This window comes from Anastrepha obliqua, chromosome 1 (genome assembly GCF_027943255.1).
Source record: "Anastrepha obliqua isolate idAnaObli1 chromosome 1, idAnaObli1_1.0, whole genome shotgun sequence".
NCBI lineage: Eukaryota > Metazoa > Arthropoda > Insecta > Diptera > Tephritidae > Anastrepha > Anastrepha obliqua.
The window spans coordinates 33,037,446-33,052,485 of NC_072892.1; the positions used below are offsets into that span (position 1 = coordinate 33,037,446).

Here is a 15,040-nt window from a genome sequence, read left to right on the forward strand (position 1 = left end):
AGAGAAGGAGTTAGCTACGAATCCTGGAGGACTAATAACGCGGATTAAATTTTATGAGGAAAACAAATGATCACCATAGATATCATCGACTGTCCACCCTGGAGGATGAGAATATACTTCTTCTTCCTCTTGATTGGCGAGATAACCGCTTAAGCGAATTTGGCAGAGGATTTATATTTATGTATATATAATTGGCGCTTACACCCTTTAATCGGCCAAGCACCCAAGCTCCTCCACCTATTTGTGGCGTGCGTCTTGATGCTGTTCCACAAATGGAGGTATCTACAGTTTTAAAGGGTCAATCAACAAGGGTGCGACCTGAATTTGCTTACCATAGTAAAGAGAAATTCTTAGGTGCGCAAATCATTGATTATACAATATAAGGTGGCGCAAAACTAATCATTCAATTTAGTTTATGAATAACTTTTTTAATAAACAAAAAAAAAAACAATGATTTCAATAGCCTGTAAGAAACTTTTGTATGCACAAGTAAATCTATAATATAAAAATGAATCGCAAAATGTGTTGGTAAGCGCATAACTTAACAACGCATGGACCAATCTTAACAATTATTTTTTTAAAACGTTCCTTGAAGTCCAAGGATGGTTTTTAAGGCGAGAAAAATTCGAATAACTTCCGGGAAAACCCTAAAACAGCCCTTTTTTCCACATACAAATATTTAAGCCAAGTTCGAGTTTTAAGCCAACTCCGAACGGCAAATGGTTTTTCATGAGGAGTTTTGTCATGCCACAAATACACTCGAAGGTTTGCCATTGCCTGATGAGGTGCGACCGCTATTAGAAAAAACTTTTTCTATCAGTTTGGTGTTTCATGCTCGAGGGTCGAACCAGAATGGTAGCCACGCACTAATTCATTCAGCCGTGGGGGTCGCCAATCATCCAATTTTGATTAACTTATTTATTAAATAAAAAAAAAAAAAAATTCCCAAAAAATCCTCCAATTTTTAATAACTTTTCTATTAAATAAAAAAACATTTTTTTTTTTAGTGACGGAAATCTTTATTTGGACCTTTAAAATATTTTCTGTTAAGTGGAAAAGATGACTGCCGTCAGTATTTATAACATTTCTCTAATCTGGGTTCCAGGACATAGAAACATAGAGGGAAATGAAATTGCTGATGAGCTTGCCAGGAAGGGAACTGAATTGGCCTCAGAGACCAGGCACCGGCATCTCCCTGACAGTTGTTAAAGGGGCACTGCACAAGTAATTTGTCAGGAAAGCGCAGAAAAGATGGAGCTTCATTTCTTCATGTGCTATTTCGAAATCCTTTGCCTCAGTATAATATACACAGGACTCAGAAAATCCTTTGGACTCCTCGCTATTCAATTTCTAAACTCGCAGCTGTGTTTACCGGTCACTGGACGATCGGCACATACGCGGAAAAGCTAACCATTTAACCCCATTGCAGAAGTTGTGGGGACCTTTCAGAGAAGGAGACTGTGAGCATTTGCTCTATAAATACCCGGCTTTGATAGCTAGACCATTAAGGTCGCTGAGTGCCCTTTTTTCTACAGCCTGGAGCAGTGCGCCCACCTAAATTCCATCGCTCTTCTCATCATTACATCAACAGCTCAAGAAGGAGGTCTCGGTATCAAAACGGCGCTTTAATGCTACTTGAAGAGTGCCAGACTGGCACTTTAACCATTTCACCTACCTACCTACCTATGTTCTAATGGTTTTGGAGTGATGAGGCCCTAAAAGACATATAGTGGGTTAAAGCATCAACTGCTACTTCACAGTCACAAAGTGGCGGCTTAGTATGCATTGTCAAGCAGTGCAATAATTGGAGTATAATCTTTAGAAGGTCGTCAAGGGTAAGCAATTTCTGTGGACGGTGCCTGTTATCGGCGCATGCTAAACGCATATTTTCTGCCAATAATGAGAGAACCTCCTAACTTCAGTACACATTCGTGGTTTCAACAAGCTAGCGCCTACCGCACACGACCAGGGAGATCATGGCGATACTGCGTGGTTTCTTCCATAGCAAACTGATGAGCCGTTTTGCTGACATAGCCTGGCCACCCAGAACGCTAAATGGTACCTCAAAGTAAAGTCTATGAAACAAACACAACGACCATTTCAGAACTAAAAGAAAATATCATTCGCGAGGTTAATGCCATTCCGACATCACTTCTCCAACAAGTGGCACGGAGTAAGTGGCTAGATTTTAACAGTGTATCCGACGTATTGGTCAACATTTATAGCAAATAATCTAAAAACAACAAAATTCGGACTTCTTTTTTGTAATATTTATCGAAATAAATGTTTGCATCAGTAATTCCTTTTTAATTTATCTTTTAATTTCTAATTCTGCTACTGGATACTTAGAAGTTTGTGGACAGAAATTGTAAAGGGGTTTCCAAAAACAGGTGTTACAGGTGAATGAATTGCGCTATCGAGAGATGATTAACGATTTTTTATAGCCGGATTTGGATGGTATGGATCTGGATAACATTTATTTTCAACAAGACGGCGCTACGTGCCACACAAGCAACGAAACCATTGATCTTTTACGGGAAACGTGTCCGGGCCGTGTTATCTCTGGAAGAGGGGACCACAATTGGCCACCTAGATCTTGTGATTTAACACCTTGTGACTTTTTTCTTTGTGGCCATTTGAAACAGAAGGTCTACGTCAACGGTCCAAGGTTGATTAAAGACCTCAGAGATGGAATTCGTGAGGCTATCGAGGACATGGGGCAGCCACTTTGCAATTCGGTTATGGAAAATTTCATGAAAAGGATATTGTCCTATATTTTAATTCGTTTTATACAAAACATTTTTGATAAACTATTCGCTCTTACGCACAGTGCGGCCGATTCCCGGAAAGCTGGCCAAAACTCAAAAAATTAAGTAATTGATTCAAAATTTCTTACTCGGGGGTTGTCGGGGTCGCTAATTACGAATTTGATCTTAAAATTTTGAAAATCCACCCCCTTCCACCCCTATTGGCCACCCCCTCACGTGGAATAGCATATATTCAAGAACATAATCAAGATGGATGTAAATTTATATGTTTTCGGGGTCGCAAGGTAGCAAGTGGTAGCAGCTAAATCTTGTTTTATTCAGTAACCATTACTTTTTTGAGTAACCTTTAATAGGTTTCGAAGCAGCATATGACGGCGTTGTATTACTATACAGTTTGAAAACTCAAATTTTATAAAAAAAATTGCAAAAAATGTATCTACGTATTGCTGCAGCTAAAAATTTTGTGTCGAGGTATTGATATGTACTAAAGATTTCTCGTATTTTACTAACCTTCCGAAGATGATTCCACTTGGTTTTGTTCAATTTACTCCATTACAAAATCTTTCAAATGTGTACAACTTTCACTATTCATCGGCAGTAATACGATGCTCAAACGAAGGCCACGTTGCGACTGAAAATACAGAGGATACTTAGGGTACAGGACTTTGCTATGAACGGTTTTCACTACTCAAGGCATTACTGTAGCCAACCCAAAGACAAAAAAACTCTATCTAGAAACTTTTTTTTTCGACTTTTGGCCAGCTTTTTGGGAATCGGCCGCACTGTGTTACGCCCAAAATTTTACAATTTTATAATAACATTCCTCTGATTAAGTAGTTGCAAAGTTGATCCTTTTTCATAGAGTTTAACAACCTTTTTAAGGAACGAAGCTGTGTCCATCGGCCTGATAAGGTGCGCTGTTATATTAGATATTAGTTGGGTTAGTTCCCTATTTCCCTAAAATTCCAAAATTCGGGCACGAAACAACAAATGATAAAAAAAGTGTTTTTTCTAACAGCGGTTTGAGAATGTTTCTCCCATGAAAAGCACCTCATAAAAAACCATCTGCCGTTCGGAGACGGCATAAAATTGTAGACCTTTCCGTTTACCAAGACGCGCACAACAGGACGCGCTCGACCAAATACCCAACAATCTTCCGCCTTCCTCTTTCTCCATAGAATGGACGAACAGTCGATGATACTTATGGTGGCCATTTTTATTTCCCCTATCAGGACTCATAGCTAACTCGTCCTCCGCCTGAAAAGGTGTTTTGCTACTACTCTGTGAAGCTCTTTCAGTGAATACTTGGTTGTTTTGCAGATATCTGAACTGCACCAGCGGCTCTGCTTTAGCTTTATTAATGAAAACTTTGATATAACCTACTGTTCCTGCTATGTTTGACCCTAAAATTGGCTTCGGTTCAATTGTATACTCCAAAAAACTGCAGTTCGTCAATTCATCAGCCAGTTCTTTGCTTTAAATACCAGAATCACTCGGCATCCACTTAATTCAAAGCTCATTCCACTTTGCAACGGTGTTTGGCCACAACTCGCATTGAGTCCTTTAATGGACTATTTTTTAAGAAGAGTACGCGATTTCTAGGACCTTTAGAGATTTCGTGGCTAACATTGCAGACCCGAAGTTTATGTGCTATTCGTAAGTTGCATAGAACTGTGGGTTGTTCCATTTGTAGGAAAACGTTGAAACGTCATGCCGATATGTAGAAACAGAAGTCTTAATCTTCGATTCAGAATTAAAAAAAATGTAATTTTTTTTGTACGTTTTTATTAATTTAATTTTTCGTTGATTTTTTTTTTTAATTTTTGTTTTAAATTTTTTAAGTTTTTACAGTTTTTATTTTCCAAATTTTTTTTTGATGTAGTTAGCCAAAGTGGAGATAAATGGGCCACACAATAAGAAAGGCGGCTTTGATTCACAGCTTAACAAGAGGGGCGCTAGAATGGAGCCAGAAGCTAGGAAGCAGATGTCCCGGTGGCCAAAATAGCACCTGCAGAACTTGCAGCAGCAAATATAAAGGGGGGTAATACAAAAATAACAATAAAAATAACTGCGCGGAACTGGGCCAGATGGAAAAGCCTTGCAGAGGCTATATGCTCCCAAGAGATTAAAAAAACGAATTATTTGGAATGTTAGTTAACTTGCAGCAGCCAATATAAGGAAGACGTTAAAAACTAACAACAAAACTAACTGCCCGGAACCGGGTCAGATGGAAAAGCCTTGTAGGGGAGTGAAACTAGAAGATAAAAAAAATTATTATTAAACATATTGAGCTCGCATTTAAAAAATATTTCTTCTGAAATGTTAGTGCTTCTTAGAGTTTCATCGTATTTTTCATATTGAAAAAACACTGCGTTTGAAAAATAAAAATACAATTAGTCAAAACTCATAACTCTTTTTTAGTCATAGGCAAACATAAATAACAGCAGCTGTTTTCGATTTTTTTTAGAGTTTATTTTTCTTGCAACAAAAATATTAACGGAATTGAAACGTACTTTAAAAATTGCGTTTTTCTGTGAATCTTAAGATAACATCTTTTGTTCATTTCCGTTAATTTGTTGGCTAAGCGTTCCATACTCTTCAAGACAAAGTTGTTTATTAGTACTCATTCTCATATTTTTTGTTAGCTTTGTATTTGATTTTTTCTTTACGAAAGTTTTTCATACATTTTGCTCTACTTTTTTTCGCATTTTTTTTACGCAGCTTTAATTCGATTTTCCCAATCTATCTCATCAATGCATCTGGCATATAGAATTGTTCATTTAGTCCAATTTCAATTTGTCTTGCATTGTGAAGTTCTTCGCAGAAATCGCAAAATTGGGTGAAAAGTTAAGAATGTGAGTTGGAATTCTGAAAGTTTCAAGAGTTGGTTTGTTTCTTTTTTATTTTTATTTTTTATTTTGGTTATTTGGCTGTTGGCTGATAATGGATATTTAAGAATGTATGTGTGTATGTAGTTTATGAATTGGATTTCGTCAATAGAAGTCTGCCTTTTTATCTGAAATATTTTGCATGTAAAATTGAAATCTGAATTCGTTTTATTGTTTTTTTTTTTGTTAGCTGAAATTTTGTATGTAAATATTTATGTTATGCAAATGTAAATTTCTACTTAGAAACGGCGCTAAGATTGTCAGTGAAAGACGCTAAGGTTTTCTAAATTTGGCTACACATCAAATGCATAACGGAAACCATGGATACTAACGAACTAAAAATATTAAAAAAAAAATGTTCATTTACTTTCCTTTTTTTCTCACTTCAATCAATTGCTTGATCTTTCGAGTTATTTTCATATTTCACTACAACAAAATCAATTCATACCTTTGAAGATTTTTCGATAATTTTGCTTTGACCAACTGTTGTCTCATTCAAGTAATACAAATTAGAAATTTTTAATTTTCCTGAGTGATTTAAATATTAAAATTTTTTTTCTTATTTTTTTTATTATTTTCTTTTTTTTTAATAAATGTATGTATGTATTAAAAAAATGCTCAATACCATGCTTTGAACTCATAATGCAAATTAACATAAGGAAAGTATTGGGAAAACTGTGTGGAAGTATATTTTGTAGATTACGAAAATAAGTTTTTAACTGAGTTTTTCAGTCGCCAAATCAATGATTGCTGCTTTCAAAAAGGTATAATGAAAAATGTTTGCCTTATAAAAAATGTTTATTAGTGGTATGGCCAAGACACATTGCGCAAGTAGTAGTAGCAAAATTATTCATCCAAGTTTGTTTTTGAATAAAATTTTTACTACGTAAAAAATGTTTTGAGTGATGAACATCTTTATTTTGATCTTTACGCGTTAATTTCCATTTCTTTTCTTTTCTGCGAAACAAAACCATGATGTGGCGTTGCCAACCACCTTGAGTTTTTTTTTTTTTGAAAATAACTTTCTGTTCCTTCTGCAAGGGTAAAATTTTGTTTATATAAGGTGTAGCAAAATTAATCACCCAATATTGTTTTTAAATCACTTTTTTACTACATACAAAAAAAATGTTTTTGAGCGATGAAAATCTTTATTTTTTTTCCTCTTTCTGTTGCTTGTGCAAAGCTAAACGTTTTTTTTACTGAAGCTGGCGCAAAATTAATTAACCAATTTTGAATTTAAACAATTTTCTAACTAAATACTTTTTTTAATGAATTTATAGAATTAAAAAAAAATTTTAATGATGGAATTTTTTTTTTTAACTTTACGCACCCCATTGTCTGTTTGTATACTGAAGCTGTCTGTGTCAACGCCATTTGCGAAAATTAGAAATCTTCCGAAAGAGTGATTAATTTTGCGCCATTAATTTTTGCGTGATTAATTTTGCGCCACCAATTTGACTTTTTTCTACTTATTCGGTTACGCTTAACTGTCAAGCTTTGTTCATAGATTTTGACATTCTAGATACCAAAAGCAAAAACAAATACTTTGCTCTTGTTGGTTTTGCGCTACTGCTACTTACTAACTCGGCAATGTGCCTTGGTTATGACTCCGCGAATCATCAAGTAAAAGAAAACTTCTGTGTGTTTGTGTATGCGTGTGTGTGTATTTTTTATTGTAACTAAATATTATCATAATTTTTTTCTTTTTTTCAAATACAAAAGCTTGAAGGGACAAAATGGCTTCAGAAGTACAAATCCATTAGTTCAGCGACCAGCATGCAAAGGCAAATAGAGCGAGAGAGATCTATAGATGGATGTAGAATTATTTATGTATATTGAATTCATTCGCAAGCTGGATGAAAGAAAGGGTAGTGAAATTCTCCAATAATTACCAAAATTACTATGGTCACTCAATTTGCTTAAAATGTGGCTGAGGTACATGCAAACGTAGCTCAACTTTGATATCTGCACAACTTCCGAAATAGAAATTTGATGTCTCCGTATTAAATGGGTGATTACTAGTGGTATTTTCTAGTATTTTAGGCACACAGTTTAAGCCAATATATTGGAACAGATAATTAATGGGGTCTATGGTACTACGTATTGTTAACGGGATTCTCCAGTTTTCTGGACGCAAGTTTCGAAAATGCACCTCGATCCTATACAGAGAGGTGAGAGCACGTAAAGGGTTTTTCAATTGGCGCGGGTCGATTTTGGCGCCCTGTGGCAGCCATTTTGTTTTGGTGACATCTGTCAAATCTTTTGTTTATTATTCAGAACAGCACGTTCAAATGATAAAACTTTATTATCAAAATGAGTGTTCATTAACGCAAACGTTGCGCGCATTGCGCCCATTTTTCGGTAGACGTGGTGGCCCTTCCAATTTATTATGGCCCATATTGAACCATATGGACCTAGACGACAAGTGGTTCCAGCAGGACGGCTCTACGCCATTTTCTTCCATTTCAACATCTACCCGCCCTTATTGAAAAACCCTTTATAAGCAGACATAATGCGGCCTATATTGTCTGTTAGCGCACCTGTCATTTCTCGGGAAAAAACATTGGAACAGTGCTCCTTTACGATGCCGTCCCCCACGCTTTTACCCTCGAAAGTCGGCGCGTCTTTCGACTCACCGATAGCTTTCCAAAGATAGCTTTTTATAGAGGGTCTTCCTTTTCCTTCCTTTGCTATCTTCAATAGTTGGCACCTCAGGTACTTTCAGAACTGAACCGCTGCTTGATTTTTATTAACATAAAGCTCATAGACTATGTCTTCATATAGTTTGCGACATTCGTCGTTTTGAATGCGTAAAGATTCATAAATCTTTCGCGCGATTCTCTACTTCCAAGCTATCTAATCAGATCATTTAAATAACATAATTTGCTCTAATTCATAAGACCGCAGTAGCCGAGTAAGTTGGCATGTGACTACGATTTTTCTTGCATTGATTGGCGCGATAACCGCTTACATGATTTTGGTCGAATATCCGAGCCATCCGAAGAGGCCATCCATAGAGAAAGTCACTGATTGTCATTCACTTGGGAGTGGCTACGACGATTCGTCTACATATAGTCCCTGCAGCTCACAACTTTCGTACTTCGCCCAAGTAAGCTCTGGGTAACTTCCGAACATCCGTTCGAGAGCGGGCTAATGTGGGAAGACGAAGCAACCCAGCACAGCTGGTTGTGCGCTGAGTTTGCGGCTCGCCACGTAAAAATTCCATCGCTGCTCAAAGTGAAGTCTGCCTAAAGGAGGTTGGCCCCTGGAGGCAATCTCTCAAGGGACATGGTAATATTTTTGGGCAGTTAACACCGTATTTCTCTGAACTTCGAATAGATCTCTCAATCCGAAACTGGAGTTTGAGGATCGGGTAAAGGCAATCTTTCCAAGTAGGCAGGATTGGAACGAGTGGAAAATCTGAACCGAAGCTGTTACCTCTGCTTTCACAGACGTCTCCAAGATTGAATCGGGATTCCGAGCAGGGGTTTTCTCTTAAACAGCCAATTTATCTTTTTTCTTAAAATTACTGATTAATGTTAGTGTTTTTCAGGCAGAACTCATTGCGATCCTGCATACATGCAAAATGCTTAGGAAACGTGAGAGCGAGGGAGATATTAACATTTTTTCCGATAGTCATGCCGTCGTCAACGCTCTAACGACGCCATGGTGCAGATCTACTAAACAAGTCCTGCAAGGAGAAGATCAAATACCTTTGGTGTGCAGTTATCATTACACTAATCTCTATTCCAAGACATAGGAACATAGAGCTAAATGAAATTGATCATGAGTTTGCCAGAAAGGGGTTGACTGAGTTGGTCGTAGTGATCTCTTGCCCAGCCATCGGCATCCCTTTGAGTGTTGTTAAAGGAGAATTGTACAACTTATTTCCCAGGAAAGCGCAGAAAAGATGGAGCTATATTTCTTCATGTGCTATTTCGAAAACCCTTTGGCTATAGTACAATAGATGCTGGACTCAGAAAGTCCTGGAAACCCCATGCAATTAAATTTGCAATCTCGCATCTGTGTTTACCGATCATTGGACGATCGCGAAAATGCTAGGTTTACCATTTAATCCCCATTGCTGAAGTTGTGGGGTCCGTGCAGAGAAGAAGACTGTTGAGCACTTGCTCTGTGAATGTCCGGGATAGACGATTAAGGTTACTGAGTGCTCTTTTCTTCCGCCTGGGGCAGTGCGCCAACCTAAATCCCATCAATCTTCTGCATTACATCAACAGCTCTGGCTGGCTGTAGATATTTTCCCGTTAGAGGTCTCAAAATGGCGCCTTAGTGCTACTTGGGGAGTGTCAGAGTGGCACTTCAACCACTTCACCTATCTACCTACCTATACAACAACGAATGATACATTTAAAATTAAACAAAAAATTAATATTGCTAAACATTTCAATATTACTTAAAGTTTTAAGAGATTTTGGATCACTTTTCAAAGAAAACATTTATTTTTTAATTGAAGTTGAACTAAGGAAATTTGTACGGTAATTTTTTATGTATTTGTTTTATACTTCTCAGGAATAGTTCAGTAATCTACTAATTTAAAGATCGATTCGGAAACGAGCGGAAGGAAATTGGCAATAAGTGACAATGAAAAATCTATTCATGCATTTAGAGCTTCAATTTTTTTTTAATTGGAGAGTGGTGTTAGTTTAAAATTTAAAATTTTTTCGCATACTGCTAACTCTACGGATTACTAGTTTTAAAATTATCTTTTCTTTCTCATGACTATGACTTCTCGACTGGGATCTAAAGTGGTGACGAGTACATTTCAATTTGTGTGGTGTCTATGGGTATGTATGCAATTGGGTACGTTTGGACTGGTTGTAAGCATTATTATTGGTATTTCGATTAACAAACAACTTCTTCTTTGCATATTTGTTCAAAGAAACCAAAACAAAACGAAAAAAGAAACGTTAGTAAACGAAAGTAAGAACGTTAATAATATATGTAAGTAAGTAAGTAAGTAAGTAGTAAACAAGCACAACAGAAAAACATCAACAAGTATTAAAATTCAAATATGAAATATATGTAAGTAAGTATATAAAAGAGGCAATTGAATAATTGAAAATGAACGCAGGGAATCGATTACGTAATTATTGCATAAATATTATAAGTCAACGACTTTTTATATAATATAAATTTACTAAGGACTTTGAAGTTTTATATAGGTATATGTATGTATGTATATGTATACATGGACTTATATGTATAAGTAGGAAAATGGTTATTATACGCATATGGAAGTATGGCTGTATGTATGAAAGTACCGTTGGGCACAGTGAACGCAAATCAAATTGAATGTATGATAGTTGAATGGATTCATTACAATTTATTAATCACACAAATTATAGAAGAATTTTAATGTTTAGTATATTAATATAATTTTTTTTTTTCTTTTTTTTTGTAATATTTTCGATAATACGCGGAAAGTAACATTGCGCTGAAAAGTTTGAGCGAATAAAATATCCAAAGAAACAACATACCCGTATTGGTTTTACTGTTACAGTAATCAGTCAAGAATTTTTCAAGTGTAAAGCGAGGTAGGTGTAAGTTTTTAACCACTTGCACGGGATCACCCTCCTTCCACAGGAAGACCAGATCGTTTGTTGTCCAGCCATCTGCGAAAAGCGTAATTCAATTAGTATTAAGTATGTATTTGCCTTTATAGTGGATATTATTATTATTATTATTTATTAGAGAAATATAAAATATTGCACTAACAATTTTCACACACTGGCTGCATTGGCCTTCGTTGTTTTTGCACTTAAGTAGTATGGATTTGGTAGTGTTGATTAAGTTCAAGTTACTTTTACAATGCTTTGTGTAGATCTATTTCTTTCAGAAAGTTAAACAAGTTAGTTATGTGTGCCGAATCCTCTTAAGACGGAGCTCGTCTTATTTACGAGGAAATATAAAATACCCAGAGCTCAACTTCCCTTAGTAGCGGGCGCTCACCTGATGCTTTCTGCGAAGGTGAGGTACCTAGATATTTTCCTTGACAACAAGCTTAATAGAAGTCCAACATTGCGGAAAGAGTGAGGAAGGCAACAATAGCCTTGTATGGGTGCAAGGGCGCAATTGGCAAAAGATGGGGCCTTTCGCCTAGAGTAAAGCCTATCTTGTTATATGGATGCATAGTCTGGTGGAACTCACTAGAGAGGACGTCATTGGTTAAGAAGCTGGAGAGAGTTCAGAGGTCGGCGCTCATTGGAATCCGTGGGACTCTTCGAACGACTTCTACTCTGGCGCTCAACGCAATGTTAAATGTGGTACCCGTAGACATCGCAGGAAGAATCGCCGCTACACGTACCGCAATCAGAGTGAGGGGCTCGGGCTGTAAGCTCAACCTCACTTATGGGCATTCAAGCATCCTTAGAAACTTCGAGTTCATCCCCCTGTCAACGGATCAGTGTATACCCTCGCGTAGTCCAACCGGAACCTTCTCCACTCATATTCCATCAAGGGAAGAGTGGACGGGGGGCTACACTTGGAGGCAGGGGCTGGTGAACTTGTTCACGGATGGATCGAAGTTGGAAGGAAAGGTTGGCGGAGGAGTTTTCTGCGAGGAGCTTCCCATTAGATTCAAATTCCGGTTACCGGACCACTGTAGTTTTCTTCCAGGCAGAGGAAGCCGCAATCAAGGAGGCAGCTGATTGGCTGCTCACATGCGTACTAACAGTCAGGAAAGTCAAGCGGCAATAAGGGCCCTCGGGTCAGTGACGGTGCATTCGAAACTGGTCAGGGAATGCCTGACCTCACTTTCGACTGCATGCGAATTCTTTGACATTGACCTCATCTGGGTTCCTGGTCACAGCGACATTGCGGGATACTGCGAGGCGGATGAGCTGGCCAGACAAGAGACATGTGAGGTTATCTCCCCGCGAAAGGTGAGAATTGGGACTACCCTTGACTACCTGCGGTCTGCTCCTGGAAAGATGGGCATCGCGCCAACTCTGCGAGTGTTGGGCAAGTACACAAACTTGTAAGGCCGCGAAATCCTTCTGGCCACGTGTGGACCGGGGGCGCTCGGGCGAGCTTTTGAGATTGAAAAAATATCAGCTCTCGAATCTCGTGGGTTTTCTCAGAGGTCACTATTCACGAGAAATGCGTGCTGTGAGGCTAGGAATTACCTCAAGTCTATTTTGCGATGGATGTATGGAGGATGAGGTGGAATAATCTTAGCACTTTCTCCTTAGCTGCCCTGCTCTGGTGGGGCTAAGATCCAGACATCTTGGCTCTTACTTCTTTGCTGCGCCTGCTGATATAGCTGGCGTTGACATTAAAAATCTGAAGAATTTCATCAGTAGCACAAAGCGGTTGACGCAAACGCAGCGCAGTCATCGTTCGTAATCCACACACTCCAAACCCACCCTCCTAACCATCCCAGCACCACCTCTCGCCGCCCTCTCCCCGCATCCCATCGGTCTTCCTCTCTCACCTCACCTCCTTCATAATGGTATCACAAAGGACGAATCCGTTTTTCCTCGTCCAAGTGTGCCCATTCCTTGGGCAACTATACCAACCTAACCTAAAGAGGCAAGGAATCTGTAAATGTTCAAAAATATGGTTCGAAAAGATAATGTAACGTCAAACTTTTTAAATATTTTTTTATTGTATTAAAAACAACTAGCCTCATAGTGTAAAAAATGAGTTAGGTTTTTAAAAAATTAAATATGTAATGAAATTTCGCCTTGCAAGTGCATGAAATCAAAATCTTGAATTAAATTGAACTGAACTACGAAACTTAGAAGCCGCAGGAACGCAGATATTCTCTGAAAATTTGCTTATTTATTTTATTTATAATACTCAATATTTTTTTTGGTATTTAAATCACCCCTTATAACCCTTATATAACTTATATATTTATTTAGTTTTTTTTTATAGTTTTTTTTCACTTACAACTAGCCATGCGCAGCGAGCATATTTGTCGATCCAATGGATACAATTTCAGGTTCATGGGACATGCCAGAGTCAATGAGATACGAATACTATATAACACGGAGCCATTGGGAAATATGCGAATGTAAACGTTAGGCATGATTATATTATGGAAATGGCCCTCTTTTTCGTTTGAGAAGAACAAATCGGGCATCCACACACGATTCGCTTCAGTCAACGTTAGATACTTCAGACGACCTGTGGGGAGGAAAATGTATTGTTAATAGCAAATAAAGATTTTTGTAGTTTCTTAAGGTAATTAAATGCCTTTCATAGTCACGATTTTATTGCCAACAAAAAAAATTTATATTTTTAATTATTATTTTTTAAATATATTCTTTAGTATTAAATAAATAAATATTTTAAATTGGTAGCTTAAAGATTTTCTAGTAAGAGAGTATACTTGCATACATTTGTTTAACTTATGAATATAAATTTGTAATTTGAATATTACATCAGTTTTCTAAACTTCCCATCTCATATTTTTTGTAACTTCTGGTGTAGTTATTTCCTTTTGCAAATACTTCTGGCTAGCAAAATACCGGCAAGTGCCTTTCATATATAGAAGTCACTCCAACAAACGCTAATCTGACTAAGTGATAATATCTGATAAGGCAAACATTGGGGTATTCGAGAGAAATGATGGTACTTTAATAGCCGAATGGATTGGTGCGTGTCTACCACTCGGATGTACTTAGTTTCGAATCTCCGTACTTAAGACACCAAAACGATAGAAAAAGGTGTTTCTGCCATGAAAAAGCTGCTCATAAAACATATCTGCCATTCGAAGTCGGCTGTAGGTCCCTCCATTTGTGGAACAACATCAAGACGCACCCCACAAATAGGAGTAGAAGCTCGGCCAAACACCCAAAAAGGGTATACACGTGTGATGAGTGGTAAATCGATATTTTTATCGAAAAGTCCGGTCTTTTTTAGTATAAACTTACATAGAACGTTTTCACCTACAAGTTCTTTTTTCAGTGAGTTGAAAAATTCATCTCGTCCAAAAGACTCGTGAAAATTTTGGTGCGTGATTTATTACGAATTTCGACGTGGATAATCGAGATAGAAGTGCATTGATCAACTTACTGGGACTTTTATCATCGCAGCACCGCACTTTGTCACTCTCAAATGCTGGTACTGGCTGTTAATCGTTGCAGAATGAATTTCTTACAGGCCGTCTAAAAAAGATTGTTATGCCAGAAACAATCGTGATATGCCTCAACGCGAGATGGGCATATCGCGAAATAAAGGCATCGGTTGATGTTCGGTATCATTACAGGACAGAACCCATGGGGTCAGCATATGACTACCATTGGAATCATTGAGGACACAGTGTGCTGTCATGCTTGGAGGAGGCGGATAGCACTGAGCACTTTCTCTGTGAGTGTCCTAATATTCGTTCTCTAAAACTGGAGGATATTTACAGAT

The 15,040-nt window shown here is 37.6% G+C and overlaps 1 protein-coding gene across 2 annotated transcripts in view; it reads right to left on the reverse strand.

The window, feature by feature from the left end:
• LOC129236383 (glutamate-gated chloride channel) overlaps nt 1-15,040 on the reverse strand; it is a 157,812-nt gene that overhangs the window by 21,131 nt on the left and 121,641 nt on the right. For both annotated transcript variants that reach the window (XM_054870741.1, XM_054870740.1), the window contains exons 7-8: nt 13,571-13,807; nt 11,155-11,289 (exon numbers count right to left, since the gene is read on the reverse strand). In XM_054870741.1, the coding sequence (XP_054726716.1) occupies nt 11,155-11,289; nt 13,571-13,807 (372 nt within the window). The remainder of the gene's footprint in view (nt 1-11,154; nt 11,290-13,570; nt 13,808-15,040) is intronic.